At 36.5% G+C, this 21,413-nt stretch overlaps 1 protein-coding gene across 1 annotated transcript in view; it reads left to right on the top strand.

The window, feature by feature from the left end:
* The window catches only part of LOC102765647 (CUB and sushi domain-containing protein 3), a gene marked incomplete at its 5' end in the record, with an annotated part of 698,415 nt that overhangs the window by 322,043 nt on the left and 354,959 nt on the right, over positions 1–21,413 (top strand). The window contains one exon of the mRNA XM_006755250.2: positions 21,111–21,293. Within this exon, the coding sequence (XP_006755313.1) occupies positions 21,111–21,293 (183 nt within the window). The remainder of the gene's footprint in view (positions 1–21,110; positions 21,294–21,413) is intronic.

The raw sequence follows: 21,413 nt of genomic DNA, 5'->3' as shown, positions 1-21,413 counted from the left end.
TTAGAGAGAGAACTATTATTATTTTATTATTATTTTATAATATTATTTACTATTGCTGTCTTCCAAAATATAATTTATAATATGGAGGTAGATTCACACTTGTGAAGGAATAGTTGATGAAATTTAAAGGTCAAACACATTTGTAACTGGAAAAGTTTAACATAAAAATTACCAGATATTTTAAAAATAATTATTGAAAGGAATCCTACCTTTTACTTGATCAACCTCAGTTTAAGTAAATTATATATTCTTTTTATATGCACTTAGTCTATTGTGAGATAAAAATTTGATAGTTCTTACTAATTACGTATAAGGTTACATCAGTGGGTTTTATTATTTCTCTTCATCAAATTTTATAGAGTGAACCAATACTTTTTAAGTGAAGATTGAATTACAATAATTTGTGAGAATAATTATTATTCGATATGCAGGCCTTCTAAAATAGATCTATTGGGACAATGTCTACTCCTGGTAAATGTCATCCCAAATTAGTCTAATTGAATTAGTTCAATTAAAAAGGATCGAAATCACTAAAACTAGTGGACACCAGCCCTTTCAGCATATCCCCACTCCCTTCCTATCTTAGTTGGGAGAGAGCCCTTAAAGGTTTTGAGGACCTCTCTGTTAAGTTAGTTTGTGCTGATAACAAGTTTACTCTCTCAGCATCCTGATGCCAAAAGAATAATGAATCTTCTCCTCACTTTGTTGCAAAGGTGTGATCTCAAGAGTACAGCTAGAAACTTAATGCCACCTGATAAAAGATGAGCAATACATGATTTCATCGTTCCTGCTGTTTACATCACTCCACAAAACAGAAAAGACTTTGACATTAATCAACATGACTGGACTTTCCTTATACTGGTCATGAGACAGAATTATAGTGGCTTTGGCATAGGCAAGGCAATGTCCTAAACCCTTTCTGCTTGTCTTGTAAATTCGCCTCTAACTTCATGGGCATGATCTAGGCAGGTTTTTCCCCCATTAGTCCTTCAATAGCACTGACTCCTACTCTTGCTGTATGCCTTTTAATATTGACAATTTTCTTTTAATAATATGCTTGTGGATTTACTGGATATTAATCTTGATAATCCAATTCAAATCAAAGAACAAATGCTCATGGAGCATGTTCCTGCAGGTTACTGCCTGAAGAATTAGAACAAGTATATTTTTTCTGAAGAAAAAATTTCTAGTGAGGGAGGATTAACAAGCTATAGAATATGTTGTGGAAAATGTTGTGGGAATTGGCATTTGATATTACTTTACAGAACTATAAATGAGCAGGAGATTATAGAAAGGTTTCTGCAATTCAGGTGGTAGATGTATATTTTGTAGAGTTACAAAGTAAGAGTGGAACCAGTACAAATTTTAAAGATGTGACTCAACAAGAACATTTAAAACTTAATTTGTCTAAAATGCTTTCCTATAAGTGGTGTTATTCCTTTTCCATACATCTTTGGTGGTTCAGGGGCTATCTAACATATGAACTCATACTAATAAAGATGAAGCATCAGTTGTAGGAAACCAAGATCTGTATACATATAATGTACCAATACAGATGTAGAATTGGAAATTCTATCAAGCTTTCTGATAAATATCCTATGTTCTTTTCTGTCATAACTATGGTATGATCGTTCTCAGTAGGTGGTTATTTTTATTAGACGTTACTTGTGGATGCAGTAATGGTAACATTTCTGTATCTTGGGATAACTTGATGCATTTACTTCACTTTTAGAATAAATCCTTCCTGTTAAAATGAGATTACCAGTAACATTGATGTGGTTGCCTAAGAGAGTAACATCAGGTATCTGTTTTGGCTACTATCTATTTCTTGTCACAGAGAAAGATCCACCCCAACTGGATTAATTTAAAAGATTGATTAGGGTTTGAGTTTCTGAACAGGAGTGATTTGTAACCCTCCTTCCTTGCTTTCATGATCTTCGTGGCACTCCATCCTTAGGTACTTTCTCCCATGTAGTTTCAAGAGGACTGCTAGCAGTTTCCTGGGCTCCACCAGGGATGGAATCTCTGGACACTGGCTTTGATCTTAACCTTGCTGACGGCAAAATGGGACGTTTTCCTTGGTGGGACAAAGGGAAATGGGACCTTGGAAACTGACGTTTGATTCCACAGAAATAAAGCTTTCTACAGTATCTCATCCTTCCACGGGGGCCTCAGGAAACTCTTATAAGAACCCTACTTCCAAACGATCTTCATTTTCTATCACATAACTATCATCAATTAACCAGTGTTAATGCCTTTTGTTTTTATGATTAAAAAACAACAACAACAACAAGAAAATGCTCGTAGGAAAGGAAATTAGCACTACACCAGATAATTCCAAATTGATGTCAACACAGCCCAAGGCCGTACATTGTAGAAAATATGATAAGTCACATTTTCAATACTAAGATTTAATTAACTGATTTTTTCAAAATCACTTTTTTTGGTTAATGATATGACTTCTCATATAGTGAATCCACAATTTAAACAATTTAAAAATAGCATTTGGAAGCCAACAGTATTTCACTGTTGCATTTCATTTTGAATAAGATTGGGTGAAGTGTACTTATTTCAGAAAAGTAAAATAAAGTAGACTAATGCTATATAATCAACCCTAGGCCACAAAAATCATGTGTTGTGAAATAACAAATATACAATGGCATTAGTGTGAAAATGGAAACAATTAGTTTGATTCTATCCTTTTTAATTATACTTATTGGCTGATGTTAAGCATTTTTTAAAAAGCCAATTTTCAAACTATGAGGGAAAATTATGCCATTTCTACTGAAGTCATTAAGAATCTTGAAAGCATTATGTAACATTCTCAAAGTTTAAATGCTCAATCATCCCCTTTGTGAGTTTAATTCAACAGAAAATATCTTGTTCACATGTTAAACAGAGTTGGAAAGAAACCACAGAAGATTATGATTACTCAATAAAAGAGATCCTTTATGTTTACGTTGCTGTGCTCAGAATCGCATATCTGTAGCACTACAACCGATTAATTATATTCAGTTGGTGGAAACTCAGATGCAGGACACAATTTATCTCTTTGACAAATTGTTGCTGCTGATTTCATATAGGGCCTTAACACAGTGTAAGAACACTCACTGTAAATAAAATGATCATTGGTAATTACACATTTTCATAGTTTTGGCTTTGATTCAATATATATGTTGAATTAGAAAGAGCACATGTAATAGCATATGAGACTTCCTAATGATATCTGTATTTTTGAGGCTTAGGAATGCCTAAAGAATGATGCTACACAAATAAAGTAGCACAGTCCTTGTGCCTTTAATTCTTTATTTATTTGGTCATAACCTAAATTGGGAAGTACAGTGAGCTTCAATCAGCCATTTTCTCTTGAATTTTATCCTCATTGGTTCTTGCCTTTATCCATTTGATGTAGCATCATTTTCTTGCCCGATGTTATTAATGATTAATTTAATACCATACATCAATTATCAAATCACTCAGTCATTCTTTTATCTGCATCGTTTGCCTTACTTTAAAGAGAGTTCTATAATATTTGGGTTACTCAATCCCTTTATTATCTTAACTATGCAAATAATGGTAGGGATAAAGAAGAATTTCAAAATAGTAAAGACTAAAATCCTGTTAGTTGGATGAGCAATGCTCCCTCTTCCAAAATACAAGCTGAATCTAATATCTAATCAACAAGCACTGGTGTACCACTATATGGTGCACCAGGCACTCTTCTCGGTATTAGGCTTACAAAGACATATGACCCTTTATCTACACCTTCTCCATCTACCTCCCTGCCTTAGTCCATTTAGTCTGTTAGAATGAAAATAGATAGAATGAGGAGTTTATAAATTAAAGAAATTTATTTATCACAGTTTTGGAAGCTGGGAAGTTCAAGATCCCAGCACTGGTAAATTTGATATCTGGTGAAAGCCCCCTCCCAGTTTGCAAACTTCTCTCTGTGTCCTCACATGGCATAAGGAGCAAGGGAACAGTTCTCTGGAGGGGAGGGGGGGGTTCTTTTATAAGGAGACGAATCCCATTCTGAGGATTCCATCCTTATGGCTTAATCACCTCCCAAGGGCCCCTCCTCCTAACACCATCACTTTGGGGATTAGAGTTAGAATTCATACACTAATACAATTATCTGACCCAACTCATAGTCAATGGCTAAATACTAAGAATGTATTTTAAGCCTAAGAGGAAGCAGAGGTGATATACTAGTTAGTATCAATGGCCTCACCTACCTAAATAGTAATTCAATAATTGCTATTGATGTCTCTCAGTAAAAAGTAGCCTGCATGCGCAGAACAATAATACACAATTTGCAATGTTACATTTTTTCTTCTTTCCTGCTTTAGTCTCATTTTACTACTTAAAATTTAATAAGAAATAAATGTTTAGGGAATTAAAATCCAAATTAACTAGAATTTTATAATTTATATAACAGTTAATTGGAAATAAATGCTTTGGATCTTTTTTTTCTTTGATCTAAATTAGATAATAAATTTTGAGGTACTACATCTTGATGATACAAAAGCAAATAAAAGCAGTTGCTGGTCAATTACCTTTTTAATTTATAGAAAATAAAATAAAAATATACTTCGATTGTGTTAGAAACTAATTTGTATAAATATGTTTTATAGAAATGGTTTAGATTCAGCAGATTTATATTTAATCAGCTTCCATTTGAATTACTATGGGATGAGTTAAGGAACTAATTACCATTCACAAGTTTCTCATTAGAGTTAGTCTTGTTTTAGTTGACATTAATTATTTGCCATATCTATTGCTATACCTACACAGATATTCAAACTTTTACCTGTTTGTGGTGTCTTCCTGACTGTCACTAGAAATGAAATAGCAATGCTTTTATTTAGAGCCTCCGCTAGGACACTAAACCCACTGTCTCTAGCCTGCTCCAGAACATTGCTCCAACCAGTCTTCCCACTTTCTCCTGCACAAACTTTCTATCTCTATAGACTATCCCCTTAATCATACAAACACGGATAAACGGTGATGGAAAAAGGAAAGAAGAAAGAAAGAAAAAAGAAAGAAAGGAAGGAAGGAAGGAAGGAAGGAAGGAAGGAAGGAAGGAAGGAAGGAAGAAAGGAGAAAGAAAATGTTATTTTGACCCTGATTCCCCTGCTAGCTATTACCCCCATATTTTTGCTTCTCTTTGCTACAAAATTTCTCAACAGAATTGGTTACTCTTGCTTAACTTGGTTTACCTTTTCCCACAGTCTCTTATCCATTTTTTTTCAGACAAGTGTTTATTACCATGGTGATATTAAAACTTATCTTGTCCGGGTAAAAAATAACCTCCACATTTGCTAAGTCTGGTAGTTGATTCTCTACACATCTTACTTGACAAATCAGCCGTAATTAACTCAGCATTAAGCACCCGGCTTTCCTCTTTCCTTTTATGCACTTGTGTTCCAGAACTTTGCGTTTTTCTCCTACCACACTTTCTCCTCCCCTACCCAGTCACTTAGTCCTCTTCTCTTCTGTAGCTCATCCCCTCAGGGATGCCATATGGTGGTATGTTGTAAATGCCATCCATATGTTACCTCACATTTACATTGCCATCTACTGCTAGGGATCCAGAAATTCAACTGCTTTCTTGATATTTCCACTTGGATAACTAACAGATTTCCCAAACTCTACTGAATTGATTTTCTACCAAACTGTTTTACCTATAGTCTTTTCCATCTCAGTTGATGGAAATTTAATCCTTCCTTACTAAGACCAAAATGATTGGAGACATAATTGATTAACTTCCTTCTCTCATTGTCCCGTCTCATCTCATCTATCAGAAAATTCTATTAGCTCCAATTTGAAAATATATCTAGAATCCAATCACGTTTCACCACCTTCACTGCTCATAGCCTGTCCAGGCCGCCATCACCAATCACCAGGATTACTGCAATAATTTCCTAATTGATTTATCTGCTTCCACCCTTTGTACCCATCAACACAGCAGCTATAATGATCCTTTCAAAACTTACGTCATATTTTGTTCTCCTGGCTATTTTCAACTCAGGGACTTTGAGCCTTTCCCTTTACAGATGTGTGATAACTCCCTCATCTTTTACAGTCTCAGCTAATGCCATTTTTTATGGAGTCTTGCTTTAAGCACTATATTAAAAATTGGAACCCACTTACCCCTCCACAATTTCCCTATTCTCTATTTATTTACCCGTAGTGCTAGCCCCTTTTAATATACTATAAATTATCATGTTTACTAGTCTATTGTCTTGTCTTTCTCTGTCTACTATAATATACGTTAAACTCCCCAAGGGCTGGTGTTTCTCTTTGTCTTTTGTTTTCCTGTTGTTACTGGATTGAAGGGGTTTACTTACCTGTGCACATCAAAGCCCAACAAGAAACAAACAGGTGCTTGCAGCCAAGAAAGTAAGGATTTATTTAGGAGACGGCACTATGCCTGGGGTCACAGGTAGCTCATGCTCAAAGGCATGGCTCCCCGATGGCTTCCAGGGGATGGATTACATGGAGGGGAAACCGTTAATCATGGTGAGTTAGTGCTGTGGTCTCTACTGATTGGTTAGTTCTAGGATGGGGGTAATTGATCATTGCATCCAGCCCTGATATCAGCAATAGAGTTATGTCCAACTTCACAAGGATTTGTTCAGTGGGATCCTCTGCTTCTCTGGGTCTGGAGCTAAAACGCTACTGAGGCCAAGATATTTTATGTCGTTTGATTGAAAAACTCTGTCTCTGTGTGAATAGACCCAGGACCTTGTTCCTAAGACCACTGGATGCTGACCAGAACCTCTGTATCTCGAAGGCTTAATGGTTACACCAACGGAGAAGGAAATGAGTGAGTCAGGGCAGTGGGTGAGGCCAGTTTGAGACAAAGGAAAACAAATCAAAAGTAAAAGCCAGGTGAAAGGAAATAAGGTTTCTGTGCCGTTTGCATTGCTTTTGGGGAAGGAGGTGTGGTTGAGGTTCCCTTTCGTTCACGACAATGTCTCAAGTGCCTAGTACAATACATGGCACAGAATGGGTGCTCAATACATGTTTACAGAATAGCAAAACCTGTGTGCTTTGTATGTGCCAGGCAATGTGCTGTGTTAATTATGTGATTTAAGCGTGCTAATAATGCTATGAGGTGGTTATTATTGTGTTCCTTCTGGTAGGAATGACATAACTGAATCTTTGTGGTTTTAAGTACAATATCCAAAGTTACAGAATCATCAGTAGCAAAGGTGAGATTTAAACCTAGATAGCTTGACTCCAAAGCCTGTGCTTCTAAACTCTGTTAATATCAGCTCATTATTGCCCCTAAAAGCACTGTAGCAACGTGGGTTGAACTCTGAAACAAGGCTCCTGATGATACCCATAGAGAATAATACCCTTGTTTCTTGACAAGAAGGAAAAGTCGTTGCTGGCATTTGATGTTTAGAATTTATCTTACATGGTAATGAAATATATCGACTAAGCCATTTGTTGCCTTCATGAGTGGGCGATGTGACATGTCAAGTCTGATATACTCACCACGAGAACTAGAAAATACAGAGTGAGATGCTTGTGAGAAATGTACTGAAGCGTTTTGACCCATTGGTTGCACAGGACAGATTAGCAGCTTTATTAGGAAATAAGGAGAGCACCTATTCTGTCACTATTGACAAGAAAAGTCATGAGAAAAAGAGCACTCGTCATTTCCTGTTGAGATCCATAATATCAGTGCTCCTTTTTCTTACTCTCTGTGTTAATAGTTCTACTTGCTTAAGTTAATGATTATGGCATTTATAGATTTTAAGATTTAAAACTGATAATTTAACTCTACATTGTACAGATGCATTGACAGGTAATTTATTTTTTGTTACCCATCAACAAATGGTTAAGTAACCTGCTTGTCACTTACAAAAATATGTCATCTGCATTTTTTATCACTAACTTGGGTCTCTATTTTAGACTATTATATTGTATATATTCAGGAAAATGCAAAAGAAAAATATGTGCTTTGATTTTTTTATGTTCAGTTAGAAATTAATCATTTTAATATTGTTTAAATTATGGCATCTGTTTTATTGGGAATACTATTATTATATATACTAATAATAGTTTTTAGCTTATGAATAATGACTTATTTTAAGTGAGTGGTTTGTTTTTTGTTTTTATTTTTAAAATTTTGAATCTGAAAGACATCTAGGATACTGATAAAAGAGATACTGGTAGCCTGTTCACTAGTTTTCAAGATCTTGCCATATGGAAATACATTCTCTTTCTAACTCTATACACACACACACACACACACACACAACTTTTTTATTTCCTTTATTTTAATGAAAATATGAGAAAGTAAGATACAGAGCAAGCATTTCTAACTTATTGTTGGCATTTCACCATATGCATGGGGACTGACTTTGCCATAGGCCTGTTCTAATGTTAAAGCACAATAGGATCACAGATGAATTGGGCCTTGAAGTAGGTTTTGTAGAAAGTGTAACAATAGAATCATTTACAGTGAAGGATGATGATATATTCTAAACTGATCATTTCAGAATAGTAAAGTCATTTAAATTTCCCTTGAAGATTATTATCTCTCTACTTCCATATTATTTAATAGAAATTTGGATAAATTGAAATAGATATATTTACATTAGAATATTACCTATATTTATAATATCTGTTTGAAATCTAGACTTTGAGCTCCTCAACCAACTTTTTTTTTCTGGTAAGGATCAGTGCTTGACACATAGAGAGTTTCAGGGAATGCTTCTTGCATAAATTGCCCACAGTCTGGAGAGGGAATGAGCTACATAGTTGAATGAGCTACAAGCATCTCAGTTCAGAACTTGTTCTGTAGGTGGATGGATATAATTCTTTGTGTGTATTTGGGATTGACATTAGCCGAGAGCTCTTTAAAATATAAATGTTTAGAAAATTATCATTTATAAGTGAACTAATACTTGGCTTTTATTTTAGATGGTTTTAATGTCTTATGAAGCATAATTTGAATACCACAGAACACCTACATTCGTGCAAAATAATGTCCTAATGTCACATCTTTCTAACCTGCTTTGTCAGTCAGGGTTCAGCTGAATGCAAAAAAGAAAAAAAATGCTCTCTAGCCATTTTAAATAGAAAGGGCTAATTTGTTTTTTGGTTGTTGTTTTTTGTTTTGTTTTTATGAAATTGTTAGAAGGCCAAAAGAGCGGGTTCTAGATCTGGTTTCCATGAGCGACTTCCAGAACAATGGCAATAAACAAACTGACAAGTGGATGCCATCTCTACCACAGTCGGGAGGGTGGGAAGTCAGGAAGTTCACGTGGTTGTCAACAAGGCTTCCTTTCAGGAATCAATGCCTTAGAAGTCATGACTGGACCATGGGGTTCAACTCTAGGGAAACCCAATGGTCATGCGTGCCTTCCTGAACAGAACACACAGGAAGATGAGCAGGATGGCTTCTGTCTCTCTGACTTTTCTAGTCTCACCTGGATGCACCTAACTGACTATACGTCATTCACCTCTAGAATGTTACTGCAAAGGACTTTAAATCTTATTAATTCCTTTCCTTGCATTCTTTGGGTCCTTGTTATATTGCCGACCTTCCTGCCTTAAATTGTAATATCTTTCTGGAATATATACATAACTTTTACATTATACAATCATGACTTTTACATTATACAATCATACGCCTTACATAAGTCTTGAAGAATGACTAGGAATTTTCAAGGTGAAGTAGTTGAAAGTCTGAATTACTGATATGTAAATGAAATTAAGTTTTATTGTATGAGACTTTTCCTCTTGCATTGCTGTGTATATAACTGTCATCCTATGTCACCATGTCCATATGCCTCAAGGGCATCGGGACAGGAGTGATTAAGGTAGTAATGCAGAGAGAAGAGGAGAGTTCAGCTTTTGCCTACCCAAGGGTGACTTTGAGTTGAGTTGAGAAAATAGTCTTGAAATCCAGGCTTTGTCAGACAGAAAAATAAATTTTATGAATGGTTTACTTCTTATGAATCCTATCACCACAGAGCTTCCTCCATAGTTTATTGAAATGCCCATGTAAATGTGTGCAAGTTAGATCTTCAGACTCATTACAATAGAGGAGAAGAAGAACATGAAGCAGAGAAAATAAAAAGCCTAGAGCCAGCACCACCATCAGCTTGAGGAATTATGGGGAAAAGTAAGACACTAGAGGCTGTACCTCAATGACAGAGTAATAACCAGCTTTCCAAATGCTGAGTTGGATGGAGAAATCTGCAGGCCATAGTGAATCCAACTTCCCTTTTCATAGGTATGGGAGAAACTTCAGACTCTGTTTTTCTGTTTTTGTTCCACACAGTCTGGGCATGTGTGGGGATGCAGTACCTCCTACCTGCCCTAGTAAATACATGCAGAGCTCTTTGTAATTCTAATGGCTGGACCCACAGAGACTCAAGTTAAAAGCTACAACGCCAGAAACCTTGAGAGAAAATGGCCAGATTCCTTGAATGCCCCAAATTCTAGACTGAAATAATTTCACCCGAAGACTCATCAAGCCAATTAAGATATTAAGCCAACTACTCTACATCAGTGACAACAAGACTATCAAAGGACATAGGACAGTTACTGGTCTCCTTTGTCTTGCTAGTCTTTTTTTTTTTTAAATTCTCATTTGAAGATATTTTTCCTATTGATTTTTTAAAGATAGTCATTTTATTTATTTATATTTAAATATATTTGTATTTATTTCAGAGAAGAAGGGAGAGGGAGAGAGAGATGGAAACATCAATGATAACAGAGAGTCATTAATAGGATGGCTCCTGCATGCCCCCTACTGGGGATCAAGCCTGTAATCCAGGCATGTGCCCTGACAGGGAATCTAATGGTAACTTCCTGGTTCATAGGTCAACACTCAACCACTGAGCCATGTCGGCTGGGCCTATTGGTTTTTATAGAGAATAGAAGGAGGGAGGTAAGAAGAAATAGAGAGAGAAACATTGATGTGAAGGAGACACATCAATGGCCCAGATCAGGGCTGGGGATCTAACCTGCAAGCCAGGTACCTGCCCTTGACCAGGAATGGAACCCGAGACCTTTCTGTGCATGGCCTTATGCTCTAACCACTGAACACACAGGCCAGGGCTTGCTAGTCTTTTCTATGTCACTTAAGCCCACACCTTTATGTAACCACTTTGAAGAAGAGCAGGAGAAGGTAAAAGATTTACATAAATCAGCCTCTCACTAGTAAACTGTAATATGTTTAATAGAACTGAGATCTGCTTAATAGAAAGTAACTGAGTTTCCTAAAGAGATTACTTAAAATATTGGATCAGTCTATAATTACCAAATTGAACTATAATTGGTTTTTCCTCCACCAACTTGACAAGACATTTTTATTTATTTATGTTTTATTTTTTTAATCAAAATAACATTTTACTGAGAATCCTGCTTTTCTGACAAAGCTACCTTTCAATTTTTGGTCATGTAAGCTCACAATTTAAACCCTGAGAATGCCTGGGGTGGTAGGCATGAGTGGCACAGGTTTTCATTTTTTTTCCTGTTTTTCATCTGAAGCCTATAGCACCACTGACTTGTTCCCAGAATCACAAATTTTTCTTCTAACCCCAACTTCACTCTCTAAGATCAAAATCTTTCCCATGGGTCAGCAAAGGTTCAAAAATCAGTTTCTCAATAATTGTTTCTCTCTTCTATTTCCCCTCAGGCCTCTGCACACAATTTTTCTCTCCTTCATTCCTATCCCCATATATATATATGAATTCACAGAGGCACACAGACCACCAGTCACATAATACTCAGACATGATGTCCTAAATCAGTTTTTTCTAGTATGCTTTGATATACAAGTAGTAAATAACTATTTTTTAAAAAAATATATTTTATTGATTTTTTACAGAGAGGAAGGGAGAGGAATAGAGTTAGAAACATCGATGAGAGAGAAACATTCATCAGCTGCCTCCTACACACTCCCAACTGAAGATGTGCCCACAACCAAGGTACATGCCCTTGACTGGAATCGAACCTGGGACCTTTCAGTCCGCAGGCCGACAATCTATCCACTGAGCCAAACCAGTTAGGGCAAATAACTATTTTTTTAAAAATGATGGAGATAGTATATGTCATACTTTTATTTAGATGTTTCTCTGTCTAATACAGCACCTATTCATAAATCCAGATCACGGTGCTTGGGATTAGTACAGTTACAAATAATTAGTGTGAAGTAGAGTTTCTAATGAGGTCCGGCTTTGACTTCCAATTTTCCTACCTCTGATTTCCCTTATGATTCATTAAAATGAAGAAGCGAAAATAAAACACTGGGCGCTTCCCATTTGCTGGGTCCCAGGCATATGAAGATAATTTAGAAATGTTTACTGCTCAAGGAGTCCACAATCCATTGAACTAGATCAGCTGCTCCTACATTTTTCTCTCTCGTTATTTTTTTCTATTCCTTCATCTTCCTCAGAGCCTAGATTTTGTCTAAATATTTTGAGATGTAATATAGTCTCACTGCTGGTGTGGTCTCCACTCATGGTATTCTGGCTTATTTTAGGGCATTTCAAGGAAAATCTGAAATTTGCCTGGTAACATATTTTTTTTTTTATTTTTTAAGTTTTTCCCCCCAGAATTTAAATTACAATTGATATACAATATTAGTTTCATACATACACCATAGTGATGACACATTTCTGTGCCTTATGAAGTGATCACCCCAATAAGTCTAGTACCCATTTGACACTGTACATGGTTATTAGAATATTATGGGCTGTCTTCCCTATGCTGTGCCCTATAGTCTTGTGACTGTTTTTACAGCTAGCAATTTGTACTTCTCATGTGTAAAATACCTTCTATATCTTATTCAGTTTTTTTTTTAACTTACGAGAAGTTACTTGATGATTAAAATTCACAAATTGCAAGAAGATAACTTACAAGGAGTTATATAATGATTCAAATTCAAACTAAGATATGTACGATTGATATAGGGTCCTCTTCAGAAAATAAAATTTTATTCGGCACAGAGCCCCTGGAAACTAAAATACAGCAAGATACAATGAAATAGTGCTTATCATAGTAGCCCTAGAAACCTAAATTATATGATCCAAAGACCTAATGCTATATTTATTTGTTATTTCCGTATTTATCACCAGTGCTTCAAAAAGCCTGATTAAGTGCTGTGTTTATCTTCTTGAGCAAATTCCTAGTTCAATTCATCTAAGATACTTCCCTCCAACCCCCAATGACTAGCTCAGCACCTATGGGAGCTCGATACCTGTTTCTTAGATTGAAAAACTCATGCGAATAGAGCCAGGGCTTAATTCCATAAAGGCCTAATACTGTAGCAGTGTTATTATTTTGAAGACAGAGGGCATATTCTGCTCATTTGTTGCACTCTGGCTTTCTCAATGTAGTCTTTTTAAAAAATAATAAAAGTGGTTGATTTTTTCTTGCTGGTTTTATAGATATGCCTTCAAATAATTATAACTCCTTTGTACCACGTGGTAGATACAGTAAGAGCAATACTGTTTAAATGTTTCTGATGGCTGCTCTTAGGCTCCTAGCAGTTACGGTTCTTTCAAAAGAAAAATCCATTTACTTTGATTGGTATTACAGCTCAAAAAATATTGATCTATCCCCACTTGCAACCTCTTTTAAACAGGTAGCTATAGAGATTTAGACAAAGATCTATATTTCACTTTGTTCTTTCATTTAAGGTACTTCAATGGAAAATGTTTAAAGAATAGACAGGTTAAGTGAGGTTGCAAGTGAACAATGCTATGTTGAGTCTTCTTATAAAAAGGCATTCTTCCTGATACTTTCATTTTTACTACTCCATTATTAGACTATAACTTTGTAAGGGAGTAGGGTCATGTCTCTTGATTGACTCTTTATTATGTTTAGTTCATTTTACACAAGATTAGTGTGCCTGCTGTCTGTGAAGTATTTATTGGCTATGCATAATTGAATGCTTTATCAATGACTTATGTCTGCTTAGAATAAAGTCAAAGGTCCTTTATATGATACACAAGGGCATCCCACATCTCCCAACCTCATCTCATACCTCACTCTTCTTGCACCCAAATTCCAGCAGTACTGAGCTACTTTAACTTCTCCAAATTGAGGTGTTTTACAGTGTCATCCCTTTGGTCAAACTGTTCCTTCTACCAGAAATATCAAAAACTACCACATACCCTATACCCAACACCTCAACCACACACATTCATGAAAATCTTCCCCAAATTATTTCATGTTTCAGTTTGTAGAATCTTTTTTGCTTTTCTATTTCTAAGCAGGATTGTTCATTTGCTTCTCAGGTCTCCCATATATCTTATTCTAAAACTACAGTATTTATAATAATTTTATGTGTCTGCATAGTTAGAAAGCAATAATAGATTGTCTTGAGTCTCCATTCCCAACATTTAAAATATAGTACAATTTCAAGACATCTTTTTTAATAAAAATACTAATATATCATTGAATGAATATATAAATAGGTATGGTAACTGTATCTGAAAGAAATGATAATGAAATTATCTATAGTTAGCTGGCTTACTTGGTGATGTCATCAATTGGTTTGAGATTTTTACAGGGAAAATGCTCTTGAGAATTTATTCCTGGGTATCCAAGTCTCACTCAGCCCTCCATGTTGTCCTTTTGTCATGGACACTGTACTCTAGTCCCAAACTGAAGGAAAGTGCTAAGGAGGTTGTTTGAAGGACCTTAAATATATAAACAGTAGGTGAATTTTTAAGGATACCACCTCGGGGCAAGTCAGGGAGGTGGAGTCACATGTCACCTGACATTTCGTGTGGAAGGTAGCCTTTAAGTCAGAATCCATAGGAAATGCATACAACTTCTCAAATTATCTTGGATTTGAGATTTGGGTTTTAGTATAGGTGTTGTCCAGAACATAATCTGTTCTCTTTCTCTTAAAAATGTGTGCCAAGAAATTAAAACATATATTTAATACATCTATTTGGCAGCTACTATAGACTATGTTTTCTTTTTTTTAAGAACTGGAATTATTGACATACACCCTTTTGTGGTTATACTTCATGGCAAAGCTCTTGGTACACAGTGCACAGTTGGTCCTTAGTAAATAAAGAACTAAGTGAATTTATTAAGTACTTTAAGTTGGTAAGAATATCCTTTAGATTCCCAGAAATAAAATACTTAAATGCTTTATCATCACCAGGAGGTGATTTTGGGGATTTTTAAAAAATTCATCTCTACCTGTTTCCATTAAGTTGTTTTGGACGATGGAATCAATTTATATATGAGAGAACTATTGGGTTAGCATTAGTTTTTCTTTTTAATTTTGGAGTTATTACATTGTGGTGTATTCAGAACTGTGGAATTTTAAGAAATATGTTATGAATAATAATTTAGATACCTACTTTTGTACATTATTTATGTTTAACTAAATTAGAAGATACTTAGTGGGACTAAATACTCTTAGTTCTACTCCCCTGTATTCCAGCATGTTCTCTTGAGAAAGAAAGAGGATAGAGTTATAATTGTTGAGTAGAATCTTACATAAAACCCCAGGGAACTGATAATAAGTTTGATAATCACCAGGTTAGAGGAAAATGCTATGTAATCCAAATTCATAGTTTGTATACCTACCATATTAGTCCACTTGGGCTGCTATAACACAATACCAGAGACTGGGTCATTCATAAACAACAGAAATTTATTTCTCATAGTCTGGAGGCTTGAAGTCAAAGAGCATTGGTGCCAGCAGGGTGACCGCCTGGTGGGAGTTCTCTCTCTGAATAGTAACTGGCCCTTCTGACTGTGTCCTCACCTGCTGGAAGAGGGCAGTGGCTCTCTCTCTCTGGAACCTCTTTAATAAGAGCACTAATGCCATCTGTGGGGCTCTGCCCTCTTGATATAATTACCCCTCAAAGGATCCAACTCCCAATACCATCATCTGAATTTGGAGGGTATACATTCAGACCATGTCACCTATGAGGGCTAAGAAACTATTTTTTTGTAACCACAGACATTAACTCTAGGTCCCTCAGTTACTCTCCAAATTTGAGACTTGGGCACTGAGATAATGGAATATAAATGATTTGCCACAAATACATAAATACAACAATAAGAAACAAATGCAAGTTAATGATATGTCAAATAACATTAGATTTAGCACCAAAGAAAAGCACATTTTTTTTATCACAAATATGAGTTCTTAATTCTGTTAAACATAGTAACAAGTTCAATAACTTTTAAGTTGAAATATGATTAAGAATTGGGCTGGGGGTGTTTTGTTTGTTTGGGAGTGCCTCTATTTGCTACGTCTCAGAAGAGTGTATAATTTAAGTACTGACTGCAGAGGTTTTTCTAGACCAGCTCAGTGAAGGGTCAACTTTGTGAATCTTGTCTCAGGGCATATTTCCAGCATTTGGAATTTTGCATATTTTTCATTAAATGGTTGTGCGAAGTCTGAAGCTTTTTAAATGTCAGTGTTTTCATCATGATTATAAAACACTTTACACATGTATTATTGTAAATATGTCCTTCATCACTTTTCGTAGGAAGTTAGAGACTTCCCTCTCAAAAATATCTTTGAATGTTGACTGTAGTCTCATTTGTCTGAGATGCTTGAAGGTGAAACAGAGTTTAACTCACAAGGTCTTTTCTAGCTGCATGATTCAATATTCCCCAACCTTTGTAAGCCCGTTGCCAAGGTAATAAGATTCTCAAGAGGCTTCTTAACATTAAGAATCAGCAAAACTGCAAGTTTCACAGATCACTTTCTTTTAACCTACACAGTTTCTCGGTGAGGTATTTGAATTACAGTGTCAACTGTTGTCAAGTCAGAGATTGATCAATGGGAATTTCTATGTCACTTTAAGGCCAAATGTTAGTCTTTGGCTGGAAATCTGATTGAATTTAAAATTAAAGTTTATTACTTTAGGCATCAAGGATCAAAGTTACTTGGTCACTAAAAAAAAAAAAAGGTGTTGAAAGAGTCCTATTGTACAAATTTCAGCCACTATCATCTAAACCTGTATTTTCAGTTTTGTTCTCAGCTCACTGCAGGAGAGCCTTCTGAGTAGTCCTCTTACATTTCCTCTAATCTCCCATTCTCACTTATTTTAGCGCCTCTTCCTTGGCTTCTGATATCTTTGCCTCCACAGCAGGAAAGGAAAAGAGCAGGGCCGGTTGGTTGCTATCCCCTGAGCTCCAACCTCTGACTCTGCAACTGCTACTCACTTGGTTTCTTCCAAATTTAGTTGTGAAGAGTGCATAGTGTTTACCTGATTTCCAATGGAGGCAGCCCTTGTTAAAGGAATCTCAACCCCATCTTATGTTCTAAAAAATATATATATTATAAATAAAATCAAGTATCAGTAGGCTGCTAACTAGATTATTTTGTGTGTGTGTGTGTGTGTGTTGTACTGAGCTTTCAATGGTAAATTATATTGTATCAATCAGGGACACTGCAGGTAACCAATGGCACCTTCGCAGGGGGTGTGTATGAGCAGAGCTGAAGGAAGTTAACAAGAGGCAATACTATATTCCTGGCTGGGAGAGAGTCCTTATCACCCTCAGGAATGAGAACCGCAGCTCTCAGAGGGCAGCTGTAAGGAGAGAAAGTCTGAAATAAACTTGGCTTTCAGTAAAGGGTGATCCAGCAGAGGAGAAATTGGGAGGGGGGGGCGGAATTCCCTTACTGAACTCTTCCCCTGACCTCCCGCCCAGGCCACCTCTTTCCTGACCACCCATTGCACACACAGGAAGCCAGGCAGCATAGGAGCCTATTATGGATCCATGTGGGTCCGCCTTTACCCGCACCCTGGGGATGGGATAGAACAGGATTCAGAATGGTTCTTGAAGGGAAAACAGAAAATGCTCACCACACAAATCCTACAGTAATGATTCAACTATAAAATTTAAACTATTCAAAAGTTGTAACTATGTCATTCTATGATTTCCTGTCTGTGTTGTTCTGTATACTTACACAAATTTTAGATGGCTTATATTGGTTACTAGTAGAACCACATGCTTCTGTATGCTAATTCTTTATTGCATTTCTTCCTTCTTTGTATTTCCACAACTACTCTTGAAGAGGGTATAATGCTTAAGAACTCATATTCTGGAACCATACCATCTGGGTTCAAATCCATTTCTGCCACTTAAAATGTGAGATTAGGCAAGCTATCTCATTGGATCCTCATAAGGCTGTGTGCAGGTGGCATAGCAGCCCCTTGGGGAAAATGCAGGGGCTTGAGACAGCTGGTATTGTTAGGAGAGAAGCCAAAAGAAGTGGTCATGAGTGTCATCATGCCACCCTTCATTCATTAGAAGCTAGTCACTAATGCTGACCAAAGGGAGAAGTTGAGTCCACCTTCTGATAAGAGGAACAGTAAAGAATTTACAGACATGATTTAAAACCACCAAAGAACCCTCTGAGGGCAAGATACAAACATAATGCTTCATCACTCCCAAGTGCTGTTTGAATGTCAGCAAAACAAAAACTCACATAACAGCCATCCGAATTAGAAAATCCACATCAATACAACACTACCAAATAATTCGCGCACTCCATTCAAATGTCTCTTTTTCCTTCCTTGCCAGGATTTAATTCATGGAACTTTATTGAATTTGCTTGTCATGTCTCTTTCATTTCACTCAATTTGGGTGCATTTTTTTCAGTTTTTCCCTGGTCTGTCATGACCATGACAGCTTTAAAAGTACAAGCCTTTCATCCTGTAATATGACTCTTAATCCGGGTCTGTCCAGTCCTTCCTCCTACACAGACTTAGACCATTCATTCTCGGCAAAAATGATGCTCATCATCTTAGTGCATCACGCACGAGGCAAACAAGGGCAGGATGCACCGGTTACGTGACCCTTGTGAAATTAGTGTCTCCTGGGTTTTCCCATGGATCCACCACCATTTTGATCTTTGTGATTGATAGGTGTTTTACAGAAAGGTAATCCAAAATTATGTCAATATCTTGTTTTTGTTTGTTTTGTTTTATTTATTTTTAATTTTCTCAGATCATTATTATTTTTAATAAATTCTTTTATTGATTTCAGAGAGGAAGGAAGAGGGAGAGATAGAGAGGATATGAGGGAGAATCATCGATCAGCTCCTCCTGCACGACCCCTACTGGGGATTGAGCCCACAACCCTGGCATGTGCACTAACTGGGAATCCTCCTGGTTCATAGGTTGATGCTTAACCACTGAGCAACACTGGTTGGGCTCAAATTACCTGGGACCTTTCAGTCCGCAGGCTGATGCTCTATCCACTGAGCCAAACCGGTTTTGGCAAATTATTATTTTTAATTCAGTTTTATTGTTGAAAGTATTACAGATGTCCCTTTTTTCCTCCACTCACCTTCCTCCTACCTACCCTCACCCCCTCCCTGGGCCTTCACCACACTAGTATCTTGCTTTTTATCAAACATTTACCCTAAATCCAAAATCACTATGATGGCTGCCAAAGGTGGGTTTTCATTTTTAACTATTATTCTATATGGAGACCGAGTTTTCCCTTCCCTCCTGTTTATTTATATCAATATGGATTTATGAATTTATTTTGCATTCAATTAGCAGTAATCTGTCATTACATTGTTGTTTAAACTGCCTGAGAATGGCGGTAGAGTCCCTCAAGCTTGTTGACACCATCATTCTTCAAGCATGTTGCTGTTGTTCTTTGACAAACAAGGTGTTCCAGTCTCATCTAATTCATCTCAGAAGCAGCCTTCCTGGTTCCTTTTAGTGAGAAATCATATTGAGGTCAAGATCTGGACATTCAATGTATTTGTTAGTATAGGGATATATTGCTTTTAGGACTCTTAATGGATATAGCTAGAAAATGCACATATGTATATGTGTGTATTTTGATATATGTGTGTATTTATATACACATACTCATATCTAGATCTATTATCATCTTTTTATCTATCTATATTTTAAACATGAGTTTCCAACAATTCACCCAATTTTAGTTCAACCACCTCAGGATTCTTTGTAGCTTTCCCTTTTTCCACATCCCCTTATTGATAGTGACACGTTTGGCTACCGATATTATTTTTTAAAAAATATTTTTATTGATTTTAGAGAGGAAGGGAAAGGGAGAAATATAGAAATAGCAATGATGAGAGAGAATCATTAATCAGCTGCCTCCTGCATGCTCCCTACTGGAGACTGATCCCACCACCTGACCAGGAATTGAACCATGACCTCCTGGTTCAACCACTGACCCACACCGGTCAGGCTGGCTACCCTTATTTTTAATGCATTTGTGATTTGCTCAATTCCTTCATGTATAATTAATTCCCCAACATTACTGGCTGCCTCCTTGGCCTTACTTCTACTTGCTTGGCTCTCAGCCACACCATCACCTACTTGACCTCAAGATGTCTTCCACCCCTGGTTCCACCATCACTGCCCCTGCTATAGGCTGAAAATTTGTGTCTCTATAAAATTCATATCTTGAAACCTAACCCTCAATGTGTTGGTATTTGGGGAAAATACATATGTACAAGGTGGAGCAAAAGTAGGTTTACAGTTGTTCACATGGAAATAATACAATTATTAGTAAATAATAATGTAAGAATAAACTTTGTCTCACGTACTCACAACTGTAAACCTACTTTTGCCTCACTCTGTACATGTGTGTGTGTATGGATGAGTATATACACATTACAGACAGAAAATCTGAATTGTATACAAATATACATTTTTATTGATTTTTTAAAGAGAGAGGAAAGGACAGGGGTAGATAAAAACATCGATGAGAGAGGAAGTTATCAATTGGGTGCCTCCTGCATGGCCTGGGGATCAAGTCTGCAAGAACCTACAAGCTCTTGGTTTCTGGGTCATAATCAACCGCTGAGCCACACCAGCTGAATCAGAAAATCTGAATCTTGTCATGACTGTTCTGTTAGGAGCAGTGACAATAGCTCTGATAACCTCAGTTTCCCCTAAATCAGAGAAATACACTATTTCCTACATCATTTTATCAAAACAATCCAAAAGAGTAGCAAACAAATTAATAATAATAATATCAGATAATTTTCATCCTTTTCTCTGAAATAGCTATATAGAGTGTACATATACTAACTAAACTGGATGTATGGATGTCAAATGCCTGAAGCCCTTGGAAAATGACTCTAATCTATTTTTACAGAAATTGAAAAAGAAAGTTGTGGCGATCCCGGTACCCCTTTATATGGAATTAGAGAAGGCGATGGATTTTCTAATCGTGATGTTCTGAGGTTCGAATGCCAGTTTGGGTTTGAATTAATTGGAGAAAAATCCATTGTTTGTCAAGAGAATAACCAATGGTCTGCAAACATACCCATCTGTATCTGTGAGTACCAAATGCTTTCTTCCAGATAGCATATGTTACCCTGTCCTTGCATATAATTGTTTTTGTAATTAATTTCAAAGAGCTGGAACCGTGTAATTATTTTTGAATGAGTAGCACTTT

The sequence above is a fragment of the Myotis davidii genome, unplaced genomic scaffold, assembly GCF_000327345.1.
Source record: "Myotis davidii unplaced genomic scaffold, ASM32734v1 scaffold713, whole genome shotgun sequence".
Taxonomy (NCBI): Eukaryota; Metazoa; Chordata; class Mammalia; order Chiroptera; family Vespertilionidae; genus Myotis; species Myotis davidii.
The sequence above is the reverse complement of the archived record's forward strand: the minus strand, read 5'-3'. Positions and strand labels throughout refer to the sequence as shown.